The following is a 16,026-nucleotide window of genomic DNA, read 5'->3' as shown; positions in this document are numbered from 1 at the left end:
GTGGTTTAACATATTTTAGTAGCAGGTTCCCAAATAATTTGAATATCACAGGTAGCAGCGAGATAGGTCTGTAACATCTGATTTGTTTTGCCGTTTTTTTCGCGTTTTTTTAAGTAAAATTGTTTATGACACTTGAAAACAGCCTCAATATCTGCTTCAGTCTCAGCAGGCATTAAATATATATGTCAACATGATTTTAATTAGCATCACGTTAGACAAAAAGCAAAACACATTAGAACCAAAATAAAACAACTATACTGATTAGTCGGAAGATACTCTCAACTTGATCTAAAATCAAAGAGGTTGATCTATAATACAATTATAAGGTCAATTTGGACCTATGGGGTGCAAATATGGCGTTGCACTAAAAATTCAAATCAGTTAGTCATACAGCGCTGTCAAAAGAAGGTTCTTCGATTGATTACCATGCTTATCGCTACGTAACCAACGAAGAACTGCACGATGACCTGGAAATCAAATGGATTTGCGAAGTTGTGCAGGATTTCGCCTTGAAACACGAAAGAAGATTACTAAATCATTCTAACGTGGAAGCAATACAACTACTGGACAGCGCGCAGGATGTCAGGAGATTGAAACGAACAAAACCATACGAACTTGTGTGAACATTTAGTGTGTATTATTAGTGTAAATGTCTTGCTTGTTAATTAATCCAAGCATATAGGAAAAGTAGTAATAAATTAATTGTAATAATAATAATAATTAAGATTGTATTAAGCGTATCTAATAAAGATGTTATAAAAAAAAGATTTTAATTAATAAATTTTTTGGATATAACCTTGAACTGTTTCGTGGTTTCTCGTGCTACATGAATTTTTTGAATTTCGCTATATTTTATTCTCTTATTTCTTCTATAGACTCTGGATTATCACCTTCTTAACCTGTCGTCTCATTGGATGTAGCCTTGTCTTGCTTAAACCAATTTCTTTGGTTGAAACTTAATAAAATTGCTTAGAAATTGCTTGAGGTTAGTTAAAATTATTTAGGGACTATTGATTCACTCTATATATTTAATACAAAAAAATTAATATAGGTCATTAATTTCTTAGTATTCGATGACCTAGAAGTTACGCTAAAAATACTTTTGACCAAAATCGATAAGTAACGCCAAGATTAGAGCCTGGTACGTAATCCGCAACTATTATACGATAACCCATTGTTGTTTTGTTTTTATCGTTTAGTGACCTGTATTATCATACGATAATGGACCCTTCTCATATTGTTACAGATAATTTAGCACCATGTTTATGGAAAACAGAAAACTTGTCCCACCAGACGGAGGATGGGGGTGGATTGTTGTTATCGGAGTCAGTGCCGTCAATGTAAGTAGACATTTTTTATATTTCGTATTTTGTGGTGTTGATTTTTTAGTGAACTATTAAAACAAATTATATATTTCGTGAAATATCCAGTTATTTGATAAATTTAAAGTACAAGTAATTTTTTAAAACGTTTCTGATGACAGAGTATCTCTCAGGCCTATAAATTAATTTTAAAGGATTAACAGGTGGTGTTACGGTCTATTAAACCGCATCTGATAAATTTGTAACCAACTTCAGACGAGTAGTTAATGACGAGCCGTGTAAAACGCAATAATAATATGCGGAATTGTTGGGAATAATACAAGAAATCATTTTATACAGCATTAATTAAAGTCAAGCATTGCTTTGTATTGTTAGTGGTGAAGAAAAAGTGAACCTATAACACACAAGTCAAAGCGCAAAAAATAATGGAGGCCACATGATCATGCGTCAATATCTATGACAATTTGTTTGTATTTGGTCGGATCAACTTGGTGTGTTTAACTATGAATTTCTAGAATTTAATGAAAGCGTCACTGAGGACCGTTCTCGATTGCACTGCGCGAAAATACAACCATATTATTCTTTAGAATGACAACGCTCGACACACATGTTGAAAATAGGTGAAAACATGAAAATATTAAAATGGGAAGTGCTACTTCACCCGCTTATTCTCCAGACCAGAACTATTCATAAGACATTTCTTTGATAAAACATGTTATCACTAGAAATATTTATTGTTTTTAATCATGTATCAAAGTAAATATTGACATAGAGTGTATTAGATCTAGTAAAATAAATGCATTATTTTTCCAAATGATATTAGAGGTCGTTACAAAGCTGTCATTTCGAACTAAAAAAAAACTCATTTAGCAGAATGGTGGACTCGGTTTAGTTTAAACTTACGTTAAAGATGGACACCAGTAAAGTCAAAATATGCTATATTTTACCGTTTTTTCTTCGACAGGGGTCAAAACGCATTCCCGACAGCTGCAAATATGAATGATATTTATGTTTCTGATGCTGTAATAGCCAATCAAACGCACTGTTGGTTTTGTCGATTCTGTTTCGGAAATTACGATGTCAAAGAAGTACCATGCTCTGGAAGACCATTTGTCGAGAATGTAGATAAAATTATAGAAATGGACGAGCCTGATAATCATATAAGCACTATTTCTATTGCTCATTGATTAGACATAGCATAAAATACATTTGGTACTATTTGGAAAAGGCTGGATATAAAAAGGAGCTGGAAAAAACTACATGGCACGAATATCCATCTGTAAATCACATCTATTAAGTGCATGGTGATAATGAAAAGTGGAAAAAACGATGGTAGTCAAAGCTTGGCGAGCTGACTGAAACGATGACCAAAACAGAATTTTAACACCCGGTAAGGTTTTGCTGTGTGTTTCTTCGGATTTGCAAGGGCTGTACTATGAGTTGCTGTCCTAAGGTCTAACTCTACGAAATTGAACTTGCACTGTATAACTATAAAGGAAGTAATAGCCCAGAAGAAGTAAACTTAGCCAATAGGACAAGAATAGTGTTTCATCAAGACAACACCAGGCCACGAATATCGGTAATAACATGACAGAAACTTCGAGATGTTCTGATGAATCCACCTATAGTCTAGACTTGGCATATGAATCTAATTTGGCATCAAGTGATCAAATAAAATAAATATTATTCTTCAGAATGACAACGCTCGACACACATATTGCAAAATAGGTGAAAACTTGAAAATATTAAAATAGGAAGTGCTACTCCACCCGCCTTATTCTCCAGACCAGAACTATTCATAAGACATTTCTTTGATAAAACATGTTTTCACTAGAAATATTTATTGTTTTTAATCATGTATCGAAGTAAATATTGACATAGAGTGTATTAGATCTAGTCAAATAAATGCATTATTTTTCCAAATGATACTAGAGGTCGTTACAAAGCTGTCATTTCGAACTAAAAAAACTCATTTAGCAGTTTTGTGAATGGTGGACTCGGTTTAGTTTAAACTTACGTTAAAGATGGACACCAGTAAAGTCAAAATATGCTATATTTTACCGTTTTTTCTTCGACAAGAGTCAAAACGCATTCCCGACAGCTGAAAATATGAATGATATTTATGTTGGTCAAACGCACTGTTGGTTTTGTACATTCTGTTTCGGTAATTACGATGTCAAAAAAGTACCATGCTCTGGAAGACCATTTGTCGAGAATGTAGATAAAATATAGAAATGGACGAGCCTGATAATCATATAAGCACTATTTCTATTGCTCATTGATTAGACATAGCATAAAATACATTTGGTACTATTTGGAAAAGACTGGATATAAAAAGGAGCTGGAAAATACTACATGGGACGAATATCCATCTGTAAACCACATCTATTAAGTGGATGGTGATAATGAAAAGTGGAAAAAACGATGGTAGTCAAAGCATGGTGAGACGACACACTGACTGAAACGATGACCAATACAGAATTTTAACACCCGGTCAGGTTTTGCTGTGTGTTTCTTCGGATTTGCAAGGACTGTACTATGAGTTGCTGTCCTAAAGTCAAACTATACGAAATTGAACTTGTACTGTATAACTATAAAGGAAGTAATAGCCCAGAAGTAGTAAATTTAGCCAATACGACAGGAATAGTGTTTCATCAAGACAACACCAGGCCACGAATATCGATAATAACATGACAGAAACTTCTATAGTCTAGACTTGGCATATGAATCTAATTTGGCATCAAGTGATCAAATAAATCCATCAATTCTAATCAATAGCAATGGATTTGTTTTTACTACATTTATTATTTTACGCTTCCGAATAGTTGAAAAACTAGTTGAAAATATTGGTAATAAAATTACTATAATGCTAAATATTATTTTCGAACACTTACTATTATTTGTTTTTATTTGTAACTGATAACTGCTTTACAATTATTTAATATTAAATATTAACAATATTTTGAAAGCTACCGGATGTTTCGTTTATCGACTTACTGTGCCAGTTCCATGCTTCATCCGAAATCATAGAGTGCAATGCATATATCTCGGTTTTTAACATATAACCGAGTGATTATCAATTATCTGGCCATAATCGATATATTTCTTTCATATCTTTTATAATTGAGCGATATAAATCTATATATATAGCAATATATTTTGTGATGCATCAATTAAATAATAGCCAGTTAAATGTTATGGATTTATTTGTTAGATAAGACACTCGTTTGTTAGATTATAAAAAAAAACAATTTAGAATATTTTTCTTTGCGATGATACATTCTGATATTTTATTATTAAAATCTTTCTACTAAGATTTTTACAATTCTTTGATTAGTCTAGAGGATCAACAATCAATAATCATGAACCATGTCATGGTTATTACTCACTTTTGTCGCCTCACGGGTGCGTTGTTCTTTACATTAAAAAAAATATCTTATGTAAGCATCATGAAGACTTCTCAACTCCCCATGTAAGTAGAAATAAGGCGTGTTCGGAGACTCTCCATCCGAATCATCTTACATAATAAATGCTAATCAATCATTACAAATGAACCTATATTTTAGTGACTATTTTGCTGGTAAATCAAATTCATCCCTTGGTTTTACTAAATCGTTATCAGTATGATGAGATTTCTTAATTATATTTTCGAAAATAGTGATTCAACTGTACGGTAATATTTGATAATGAATAATAATCTGGTAATATCGAAAATATGTTCCGTTTAAACCAAATTCTTGATTTAAAAGGCTTGATTTTCTCAACAGACAGACAATTACTAAATATTTTTCAATACAAAACTGCTAATTATGCTATAACATTCAAATAAAATTCGTCATACGTATTTTAATTTCTGTACAAAGTGGTAACGGATTCTGAATCCACAAAATAAAGTTCACTGCCCCTTTTGGGTTCAGTTCAGTGCATAAGCTTTGACTAAAATGGAAATTATAGATCAAGAAGTAGACATTCTTGATGGCATAGTAAGTTACAGGGAATAAAAATGATAATGAAATTGGGTTACAGGTAGTTTTGACTTTTAAAATTGATAATTTGATGTTTTGTATCGATCCTTTAACAACATTAAAAACATGTTTTTTTGCCGCCTTTATTTATATTGATTGGATTAATCTTTTGAGCCTAATAATAATTGAGGTTAATAATAAGTATTGATTTATACCAACTGATTTAAAATTATGTCCCATTCTGCTAAAACAACATTTTTTACTAATTTCCCATTTTGTTTTAATTGCATTTCAGCAACCTTCTCATTTTGCACTGATTGCAATTTTTTTGTGTTGAGATAAGACACATGAGCATGTTATCGTAATTAGTTTGGTTTCCATCGTCTACTAATTTTTCAAACTTAGCACCCACAGATTATTTCATCCGTTTCATGAAAAAACTTATCAGAAAATATGTCGTTCTAACCATGATTATGAAGTGCTGAAGAAAACGCATTTTTAGATTTAGTAAAACTAGTATCGCTTACCGCCATCAATGTTATTTAGTTATTTACTAATTCATTAGTCAAACTAATGCCACCTAACTGACCTGACTAATGTCATGTTACTATCAACATTTACAAAGTGTCAATATTTTCTGGGCCTTTAAATTTGTTTGTATTTGTTATATTTGTCAGCACTTTATAAAGACAAAAAATTGTGTTTTATTACCAAAAGCAGAACCAAACCAAACAACATGATAAATCATGACTTTTTTCGAGCTAATTTCATATCATCGTTGACTCACTATTTTTAATACATTGTATTGGTTACAAAAATTACCATTAAATTTTTAAAGCTCTAAAGATGATTATGACTAAAGTTTTCATTACTATTTCATTAGTTTTGCTAAGACCAAAAATATAAATAGAACCTCTGGTAAAGGCAAAACTTCTTTTGCAACTAAGTTTCTTCATTTTCGTTATTAAAACTTAGCAAATCAGTAAAATATGTGTTTTATTAGACAGTAAAGTAGTTTAACATCGATTTTTTATAGTTTATTTACTGTGAAATGTATCAGCTGTAAGACGTTAAAATTGTCTGAGACGTAAAGTTATAAATAAGTTGGACCTTTGCGAACAGTATAAAGGTTGGAGAAAAGCAATTTTAGGGCCGTTCTGAAAACTCCAAATTGCTCATTGGAGAACTTCTGAGATTTCTAAAGGAAACATTGAAACAAGTGGTTTCTTTCGATATTTCTGTAGCAACTGATGCAAATGTTAGTCACATGAAGCAAGATCCGGACTATATGCCAGATTTATCAAAACTTCTCAGTCAATCTATCAATTATCCCATATAATAACAATACTAAGTATCTTGGAATGAATCTTAATACAAGATTTCGTTTGAACTGCTATAAGAAAAATAAAAGAAAGGAACTCGAATTGAAATTAAAAAGAATGTATTGATTATTTAGAAAAAAACTGAATTAACCGTATATAATAAGTTGTTACTGTACAGGCACATACTAAAATCTATATATGGACTTGTGTAACACAGTTATGTGGATGTTTTGCGTTAAATAATAGCACAAGTACAACGTGGCAAAAGTCCCGCTACCATTTCGATTGTCTATAACTTTGATCAAAGAAAAGATAAAAAGTTTATTTAGTCTTTAATTTTTTTTCGTTATGATTGTAAAATTATATCGACTAAATGGTGACCACGATTCCCTATGCAACTTTCGGCTCTTTTTACGGCATTTTTCATGATATCATGCAACATCTGAAGCTGAATTTCTTCAATTTCGTGACTGATATTGCCTTTAATATGTTGAATCGTTTGGGGCTTATTCACATAAACTTTTGATTTTACAAAACCTCATAAGAAAAATGTTGTGAGGTGCTGTTAAATCCGAAGATCTGGCTGGTAGCAATCGCCACTTCGCTAAATTAGTCCTTACGGAAAAACAACGTCAATAATTGAATTGTTGAACGAGCTGTGTGTGCTGTGGCCCCATCTTGCTCAAACCACATGTTCTATAGTCCTTGCTCTTCCATTTTAGGCAAAAGAAAATTTCGAATCATGTCTTGGTACCGTTCAGTAGTAACAGTAACTGCAACACCTTGGTCATTTTCAAAAAAATAGGAACCAATGATGTTTCCAGCAAGAATACCAAACCATACAGTTTTTTTTTGTGGATGCAATGATGTTTGATGTATTAATTGAGAATTCTATGTTCCTCAAAACTAACTGTTCTGTTTATTGACGTGACCACTGAGAAGAAAATGGGCTTCATCGCTTATTATCAATTTAGACGAAAAATCTTCAATTTCACCAGACAGCCTTAGGATTGCATTGATCGTTGCTCGTTGATCAGGATCCCTCGGTAGCAATTTTTGGACTAATTGAATTTTGTACGGGAACATTTTCAAATCAGTTTTCAAAATTCGCCTTAAACTACGTGCATAAATATGTCATTGGGAACCACGTCTCCGGATTGATGTTTCTAGAGACACCGCAACACTATCGCGCACCAGAACCACATTTTCAGCGTTATGATGCCCGTTGTCTTCCAGAACGAGGCCTGCCTGCTTTCGTGCCGTACTGTCGAAAATTTGCATGTAAACGATAAACTGTGGTTTTGTGAGGCACTGGACGATTATTGGATATTTTTGACGCAATTTCCGCTGAGTGGCAATAATGGAACAACTATTTTCAATAAATATTGTCACCATTTCTGCTCATTCTTGTGGCGTATATTTATCGATAATAAAATTTGGACGTCTACACAACACAATGGTTAAAGCGAAACTGAGCTAAACATCACATAACCAAGATGGAGCGCAATAAAAATGGTAGTGGGACTTTTGCCCCTCCTGTTATTTCAAAATTAATCCCCGAGAAATATTGTGGACGCACCCAAATAGTATAGGAATAACTACTTACACCGAGATATCTTTGGATTCCAACGCCACTCCCATGTTAACACCGAAATTCTGTAACTCTTGGATAACACTGGTGTAATTGTTTAGTGAGCTGCATTAAACAGTAAAAACACTAAGTGCTATTAACTTTTATTTTATTAGAGACGAAGTAATGACCAATGGGTCTTATAAACAAGTACCTACTTTTAAGTAACTGTAGAGACAAATTGTAAGTTAGTCGGCAACGGAAATTCTTCAAATATTAGTTATCTAATATATTAAAATAGGATGTGGTATTCCACCCGCCATATTCTCCATTTCTTACCCCTTCTGATTACTACTTGTATTACTTCTTGATTACTACACGAGTAGTGATATGTCTCAGTAGCGCTTCATCTCCTATGAATATACCAAAAAAACGAGTCGATTCGTGGATAGCCTTTAAAGATACATCGTTTTTCACAGACGGAATACTTTAAATAAGATACATTTTACCTAATTTTCACAATAAAGCTCCAAATAAAAAAAAATATTTAAAACTAGCGTTGGGAACTCTTGACTGGAAATAGTCGAAACAGTCGATAGTCGCAAAACAGAGGAAACAGTCGATAATCAAAAAACTAGCGACTGAAAATAGTAATTACCCTTCGACTGTTTTTTCAATTCGTGATATCAGACGAAGATGTACGAATTCCTGCCGTATGAAAATTGAGAGAGGAAAGGACAGAGCTAATAGCTTGGAACAGGCCATTTTAAATTAAATTGAATAAGCAATTGGCAGTGTTATTTAATATTATAATTTAGTGTTACTCTGAATTTATGAAAAAGGAATAGAATAATTATCTCAAATACATTTCATTATATTTAATTTTAATATTTGGAAAGTAATGACATAAATAATGTAATTGGTTGTTATATTTGGTTCGAATGAGCATATTTCTTCCAACCGTACGATAAGTGCGACGGAGATGTACGTATTCCTTCTCCTACTGATTTACTATTTTCTTGTACTTTTAATGGTCATGGAAATAAATTGTTGAATGTTAAAGAGTTTTCCTATCAGAAAATTAATTTATTAGAAATATTTAGTATGAATGTCGAATATGGTTTTTTATCGAACGTAATTTAGTTTTCAAGATTTTGTGAAAAAATTTTAATAATCAAAATACTTGAACAAAAATCGGGACAGTTAGATCGAAAGGAAAAAGCCAACCAAGAAAAATATTATCTTTTATTGCCATTAAAACAATAAAAAGTATTTTACTATTTATCATTCACAATTTTATTCTTTTTGCCCCCTATTGCATTGATAATTTTGAAAACTAGAGTTTCAAAATGCTATATTAATATCTAATATATTGTTATTTACAAGCAAACTAACAAATAACGTAAAACTACATATATTACATATTTCGGCATATTTTTTTCAAGGTCGTGGCTAGCCAGAATGTTAAAAATCAGTCCAATGAAACCAGTATAACCGAAATTAGTAACTAAAAGTACATTACTGAAACAGTCGATAGTAAATAGTAATAAAATCAGTCGGATCTAAAATAGCGACTGAAACAGTCGATAGTAAAAAGTAGTCAATTACTAAACAGTCGATTCAGTTGATAGTTACCAATGCTATTTAAAACCAATTTATAAGCTCAATAATATATTTTAAAAAATCCCAAATTTTATATATACCCAAATCTAACACATCTGTACTTCTAATGTATTTTCGTTTTCGTAATATATTTACGCAATATGATATCAGAACCATGTTTTTGGCTAATTAATATTAATTCTGAATATGTAAACAAATAATTAGTAATTAATTTTTCTCCGTCTTAAGCTGAATAGTCAAATAAGGAAAATATTAGATAATATTGCAGATAAATTGTTTAATTTTTTTTGCACAACTCTTGCCTCGTGGTGTTTTCTGGTCTCAACCGTCTAACTACCGCTCATTAATATTAATTTAGCAAAATAACATTATGTCGGGCTCGAGTTGTGTGCGACATACGTTCAAGGTTAAATTTGAGGATCTTACAAAATCAAGTAGTGCGTTTTATCTATCCATTTATCAGAACATCGACTAAATTCAAATCATCTTAGTATTATTACGAGTCTTCATAACGTCTAGTGTTATCTTTATCTTAATGGAATGACATAAAATCGTCCTTGATGTAAATTTATGGTATGTGTGTATTATCTAGGGATTCTGTTATTCCGATTATAGAAAAAATACCGATACATTTTTATCGGCACATTGAAGTTATATATATAGAAAGACAAGAACTGTTATTTTGCATATCAATACCTAATGTCAATACAATTCATATACCTCCTGCGCGTACTAAAATACAAACAATAAGTATTTCTTATATATACATGGTATAAAGTCTTATAAACTTGGCTTGATGCCGAGTTTCCGGACATAGCCCCAGAAAAATCAACCATCAAGGATTGCTATGCTAAGTTTAGACGTGTTGAAATCAGCACCGAAGACGGTAAACGCAGTCAACGCCCAAAAGAGGTTGTAAAATAAAAAATACATAAAGAAATCGACAAAATGATTTTGAATGACCGTAAATTGAATGAAATAGCAGACACTCTAAAGATATCAACTGAAAGTGTACATCATATCATTCACGAATATTTGGGTGAGAAAGTTCTGTGCCAAGAGGGTGCCGCGCGAGCTCACTTTTGGCCAAAAACAACGACGACTTGATGATTCGGGGTAGTGTTTAAGATGATCAAGCGTAATAAACCCGAATTTTTGCATCGATATATGACAATGGATGAAACATTGCTCCATCATTTCACTCTGAAGTTCAATCGACAGTCATCCGAGTGGACTGCACACGATGAACCCGCTCCAAAGCGTGGGAAAGCGCAACAGTCGGCTGGCAAGGTTATGTCGTCTGTATTTTGGGATGCGCTTGGAATAATTTTCATTGACTACCTTGAAAAAAGAAGGACTATCAACAGCGACTATTACATAGCGTTATTGGACCGTTTGAAGGATGAATCCGCTGAAAAACGGGCGTATTTGAAGAAAAAGAAAGTGCTGCTTCACCAAGACAATGCACCGTGTCACAAGTCAGTGAAACCGATGGCAAAAATCCATGAATTGGGCTTCGAATTGCTTCCTCATCCACCGTATTCTCCAGATCTGGCCCCCAGCGACTATTTCCTGTTCTCAGATCTCAAAAGAATGCTCGCTGGGAAGAAATGTTCGTCGAATGAAGAGGTGATCACGGAAACTGAGGCCTATTTTGACAGAAAGGACAAATCGTACTACAAAAATCGTATCGAAAAGTTGGAGGGTCGCTAGAATCAGTGTATCACCCTTGAAGGGAATTATGTTGAATAAAAAAACTAATTTTGCCAAAAAGTTGTGTTTTACCATGGTAGGCCGGGGACTTTTCAGATGACCTGTTACTGTTTCCGATGTCAGTTTTTATAATCTCCACTTTTCAAACTCAATAACTTTTGACTAAGTAAATAAACAACTCAACCTTTAGATCTGCAATATTCTGTGGACCGTTATTTTGCAAGCGCGCTATAGTATGGCTTCATTTAATAAGTATTGCTAGAGATAGGCAACTTTAAAGCCATAAATTACGAAAAACAAAAATCACTTTTTTCTATCTTATCACAATTTAATTTTATCCATAAGGAACAGATGGTTAAACTTGGTAAAATAATTTGAAAGATTTTAATTAAGCTATATTTATAACATATCCAAAAAAAGCATTTCAATTAAATTCGTTCTTAATTATTTCCAAGACTTTTAGACTTTTAATAAGTCAAATTCCAATTGAACAGCTATTTACTTTCCACGTTTTATGTAAAATAGTACTAATTAATTCCAACAATTAATATTATTTCTAAATGTTAATGGACCGTCTTGCTGGAGAAATAATCCACATATTTATATTTTTAAATATACATAAGCCAGACAAAATCGTTCACTATTATTCAATATAAATTTTTTTACTGTTTATTTATTTTAAAACTTCCCGTAAAAGTTGTTTTGTTGGCTGGTTCTTCAGCATCTTCGATGTTACTAAAAAATATGTTGTTTATAATCAAAAGTAACGGTAGTGGATAGTAAAGCAATAGGTCAAGTTAAAAACACGGTAGATCTGCCGTAAAAAGTGTACAGTTGGCAACATCGCGTTTGTGTTTCAGTTTTTAATTAGAAAATATTATAAGTAGTCATGTGATTTTGTTTTAATTCATTTTGGAGTATCCTACACGATAGAGTGGACGATGACGCCTGATGCATATCCACGAGACAAATGTTCCCTCGTGATATCACGTATTGTTCATGCCGTATTTATTATATCACGGTGATCGATAGAAATTGACGTTATTTGTTAATGTTATCTCAGTTTAACCTCCATGACGATTTGCTCTCATCGATTATTATACAAGACGGATTGTGTTTTCTTTATTTAAAATGGAATTCCTGGATTTATATTCGCGAAAACAAACCTCAACAACTCAAAATTCTTTGAATAATTTTTGTTTTTGGGGTTTTACCAAAGTTTAGTTAATGTAATGAAATAAAACCCATTTTTTTGTATTAAATATTATATAAAATGGTATTTTTTAGAAGAAATAGCTGTTGGTTTTTTGTCATTCTTATTTAATTTACAATTAATATGCAAAAAGTTTGGAAGCAAAAATTCCTCTATTTTTAAACATGTTTACAATCATTTTGGCTCACACTTTGGTTCAAGAAAAAAACATAAATATTCTTGTCAGCAGTGCAATGTTGGGACATTGTATGGAGATACTATGTGGATGTTTATGGTTGCCCGATTCATTAACTGTTAAGCTGCCTGAATGTTCTTTTAGAGTTCTTCGAACTTTGCCAAGCTTTGAAGAAAAACTATCGCTATAGAAGCAAAAGTAAGATCAAGTTATTTTCTTGCAATATGAGAATTTTATTTTGAAAAATCCATCAGAGATGGAAAGTGTTAATTTATCAAACTATATATTTAAAAAAATAAAGTTGTGGGATATTTTTGCTCGCACACAGCTCAAAACAATAAGCAGCAGTAGTAATGATTAACTTTTACTGAAAATAATATATCAGGTATCGATAATTGATCACTACATTATATATTTGGGGTTTGGCTAAATATGTAATGGACTTTGTGTTGGTAATTATTTTCCCGTTTTTAAGTATGAAATGTATAAAAACTACACTCAAAGTTACGTTCCTCCAAAATAATTACGTTATTGATTTATAATTTTTTAAATATGTCCAGTTTTATGCGTGAAAAAAGAAAGAAAACCTCTAAAAGTCATTGTTTTCTGGTAACAACTTAGGGTGAGTATACACCAACCTTAAAAATATGTGAAACGTGGTTTCGACCTTTCAAATATGGCGATTTCAACGATTATGACAAAGAACAACCTGGTAGACTGAAAAGGTTTGAAGATGGTGAAATACAGGAGCTATTTGGATGAAGCTTCAAAACAAACTCAAAAACAATTGGCAGAAAGCTGAGTGTGATCCTAGTGCCACCTGAGAACAGTAAGGGGTGGTGAAATACCCTTTTTATTTATTTGAAAATACCGCCGTACTTTCCATACTTGGTTTCATTCGACTACCAACTTTTCGCATCAATAAGACACGCGCTTCTAATACAATATTTCGCGGATTTCGAATTTCGAAGTTCAAATTTCAGTGGTCGATGAATGGTTTAGCTCGAAGTAGAAGCTGTTCTTTTGGAATTGTATCCATAAATTGCTTGAGAGATGGACAAAATTCATAAAATCAGATAACCAATACTATGAATAAATACATTTCAACTATTCAGTAAATTATGTGTATTCTTTAGTGAAAGAAAAAACAGAAAAGATTTACCAACACAGCGACCGAATATTCAAATGATATATTTGTATTGATTGTAATAATTTAATAGAATTGATTGCAAGAAAATTGTCAAATATTTTAAATGAAGAAAAAAAATTCTGTTAGGTGTAGGAGAAAACAGTGTTGTGAATAAAGTAAACTTCTTTGTGAAAATTAAGGCGCAAAGACATGTTTATGTATTTAAACGAATAATTTAACAAATATATAAAAATTGAAGCAGAAATCGTATAATATCGATACGCATGGTGAAGAGAATTATGAACTGCTGATTATACAAATGACTATATAGAATATACTGTTCTTTTTGATATGAGCTTGTTCTTTGGCGAAAATCATGATGCTATTCTGACTGTTTGTGAATGCCAAATATTCTATTTCTGTTCTTGATTATTGTTGTTGACTTTTTCTCTCTTCTTGATTCTGATTGTTCTTATTTTTCGATACTGATGCTTGTTGTGACACTCTTGTTCTGTTACTCGAAACTGATGCGCACGGTGGAGGCATCCTGCTTTATCGCTACAGCTCCTTCCCCGGGTTCTTGATAATGACTGAGAAGACTGAATCAAGAAACTATTTTCTGCATCACGATATGTTCAGAATTTCGGAGAGGGAAAGACTCCTCCAGCTTGGACTTCGCATTCCGATAAAACACGTTCGTTACGGATTCTTAAAAGTACTCGAATATTCCACGATCTCGTCACTCGTCACCATAAAGGGTCCTCTACTAGGTCTAACTTTTTACACGGTTCGTCTAGTCCAAAACAAATTCGTTAATTAAATTTAAAAAATATGTATTTACTAAAGAATCTTAACACCTTTTTGGTCTTATATTTTGACACAAAAAATCATCGCTTGGTTGCAGCTATGTACAAGATCAATAGAACAATCGTTTGGACTTCTTTTTGGCGATCTACTCAGAGACCTCCATGTCGAGACCACTGGAGCGGCGGTGATCATGAGCACCTTGGACGCCCTGATTAATTTTTCTGGGCTCTTTGTCGGCCCGCTGATCAAGGCGTTCTCCTATAGGAAAGTTTCTGTGATTGGGTCCATACTAGTCGCCACAGGATTGATGTTGACTCGTTGGGCTAACAGCATGCCCCACATATTAGCAACCTACAGTATCATTAACGGTAAGTTTGTAAAGAAATGTATTATTCAATCTTCAGAAACTTACTAAAACTGTGATCGTAGGTTTGGGAGTGGGACTCACTGCTTCTGCAACCTTCGTAGCCTTGAATAACTATTTTATGAAACGTCGAGGGCAAGCCATCGGATTTTCTTTGGCTGGGACCGCGTTTGGTATGATGCTCATGCCACAGGCTGTCCGTTTACTCTTGGATACTTATGGTTTTCGAGGTAAGTCATGGTTTATGCCTCCCATCGACCTACATTACTCATCATCAATTTTTCAGGTGCTATTTTGATATTGGGAGCATTTGCACTGAACTCTCTCGTGGGATCCACTCTACTGCAACCGGCGAAATGGCATTATGTCCCAGAGGAGAAGAGCGTGGAGGAAGGAGAATATAAACAGGTGGGCGATTTTATACAGTAATATTTATTCAAACGTCTCTATAGCGTCTAACTAAAACAAATGTGATGTTTATATGCTGCAGAGAATTATGTTCTTTTTCGCTTCGAGTGAGGTAACGTCAGTTTCGCTAACTCCAACGTTTTTTCTCTCGTTATGCATGGTAATCGACCTAATTAGATGCTTGCTCAACCATCTCCATAGCTCTTCCGCTTCCGATAGACTTGTTATCTACTTTATTTCCTCTCGACACTTTTAACACACATTAACACATCGTACGTCGAAGATATCATCATCATGAACATCTCTTATTGGCACAAACGACATCTGCTGGGCATTGAGGATCATCTGGAGAATGATGACGTTAGTTGGAGCATCAAACCAACCATTTTCATTATTTACACATTACAAGTTCAAC

At 33.1% G+C, this 16,026-nt stretch overlaps 1 protein-coding gene across 8 annotated transcripts in view; it reads left to right on the top strand.

The window, feature by feature from the left end:
* Nucleotides 1-16,026, top strand: part of LOC143191541 (monocarboxylate transporter 9) — a 49,253-nt gene that overhangs the window by 20,487 nt on the left and 12,740 nt on the right. For 6 of the 8 annotated variants that reach the window (XM_076396715.1, XM_076396718.1, XM_076396717.1 and 3 more), the window contains 5 exons: nucleotides 1,247-1,340; nucleotides 14,937-15,207; nucleotides 15,269-15,433; nucleotides 15,490-15,611; nucleotides 15,694-15,723. In XM_076396715.1, coding sequence (XP_076252830.1) covers nucleotides 1,260-1,340; nucleotides 14,937-15,207; nucleotides 15,269-15,433; nucleotides 15,490-15,611; nucleotides 15,694-15,723 — 669 coding nt within the window. In that variant the 5' untranslated portion in view covers nucleotides 1,247-1,259. The remainder of the gene's footprint in view (nucleotides 1-1,246; nucleotides 1,341-14,936; nucleotides 15,208-15,268; nucleotides 15,434-15,489; nucleotides 15,612-15,693; nucleotides 15,724-16,026) is intronic. The other 2 variants (XM_076396719.1, XM_076396720.1) reach the window with 1 other exon arrangement.

Source organism: Rhynchophorus ferrugineus, unplaced genomic scaffold, assembly GCF_030347505.1.
Source record: "Rhynchophorus ferrugineus isolate W39M unplaced genomic scaffold, kcgeb_rfMv2 rfM2, whole genome shotgun sequence".
In the NCBI taxonomy this organism is placed as follows: Eukaryota; Metazoa; Arthropoda; class Insecta; order Coleoptera; family Curculionidae; genus Rhynchophorus; species Rhynchophorus ferrugineus.
This window is presented reverse-complemented; position numbering and strand designations above follow the sequence as displayed.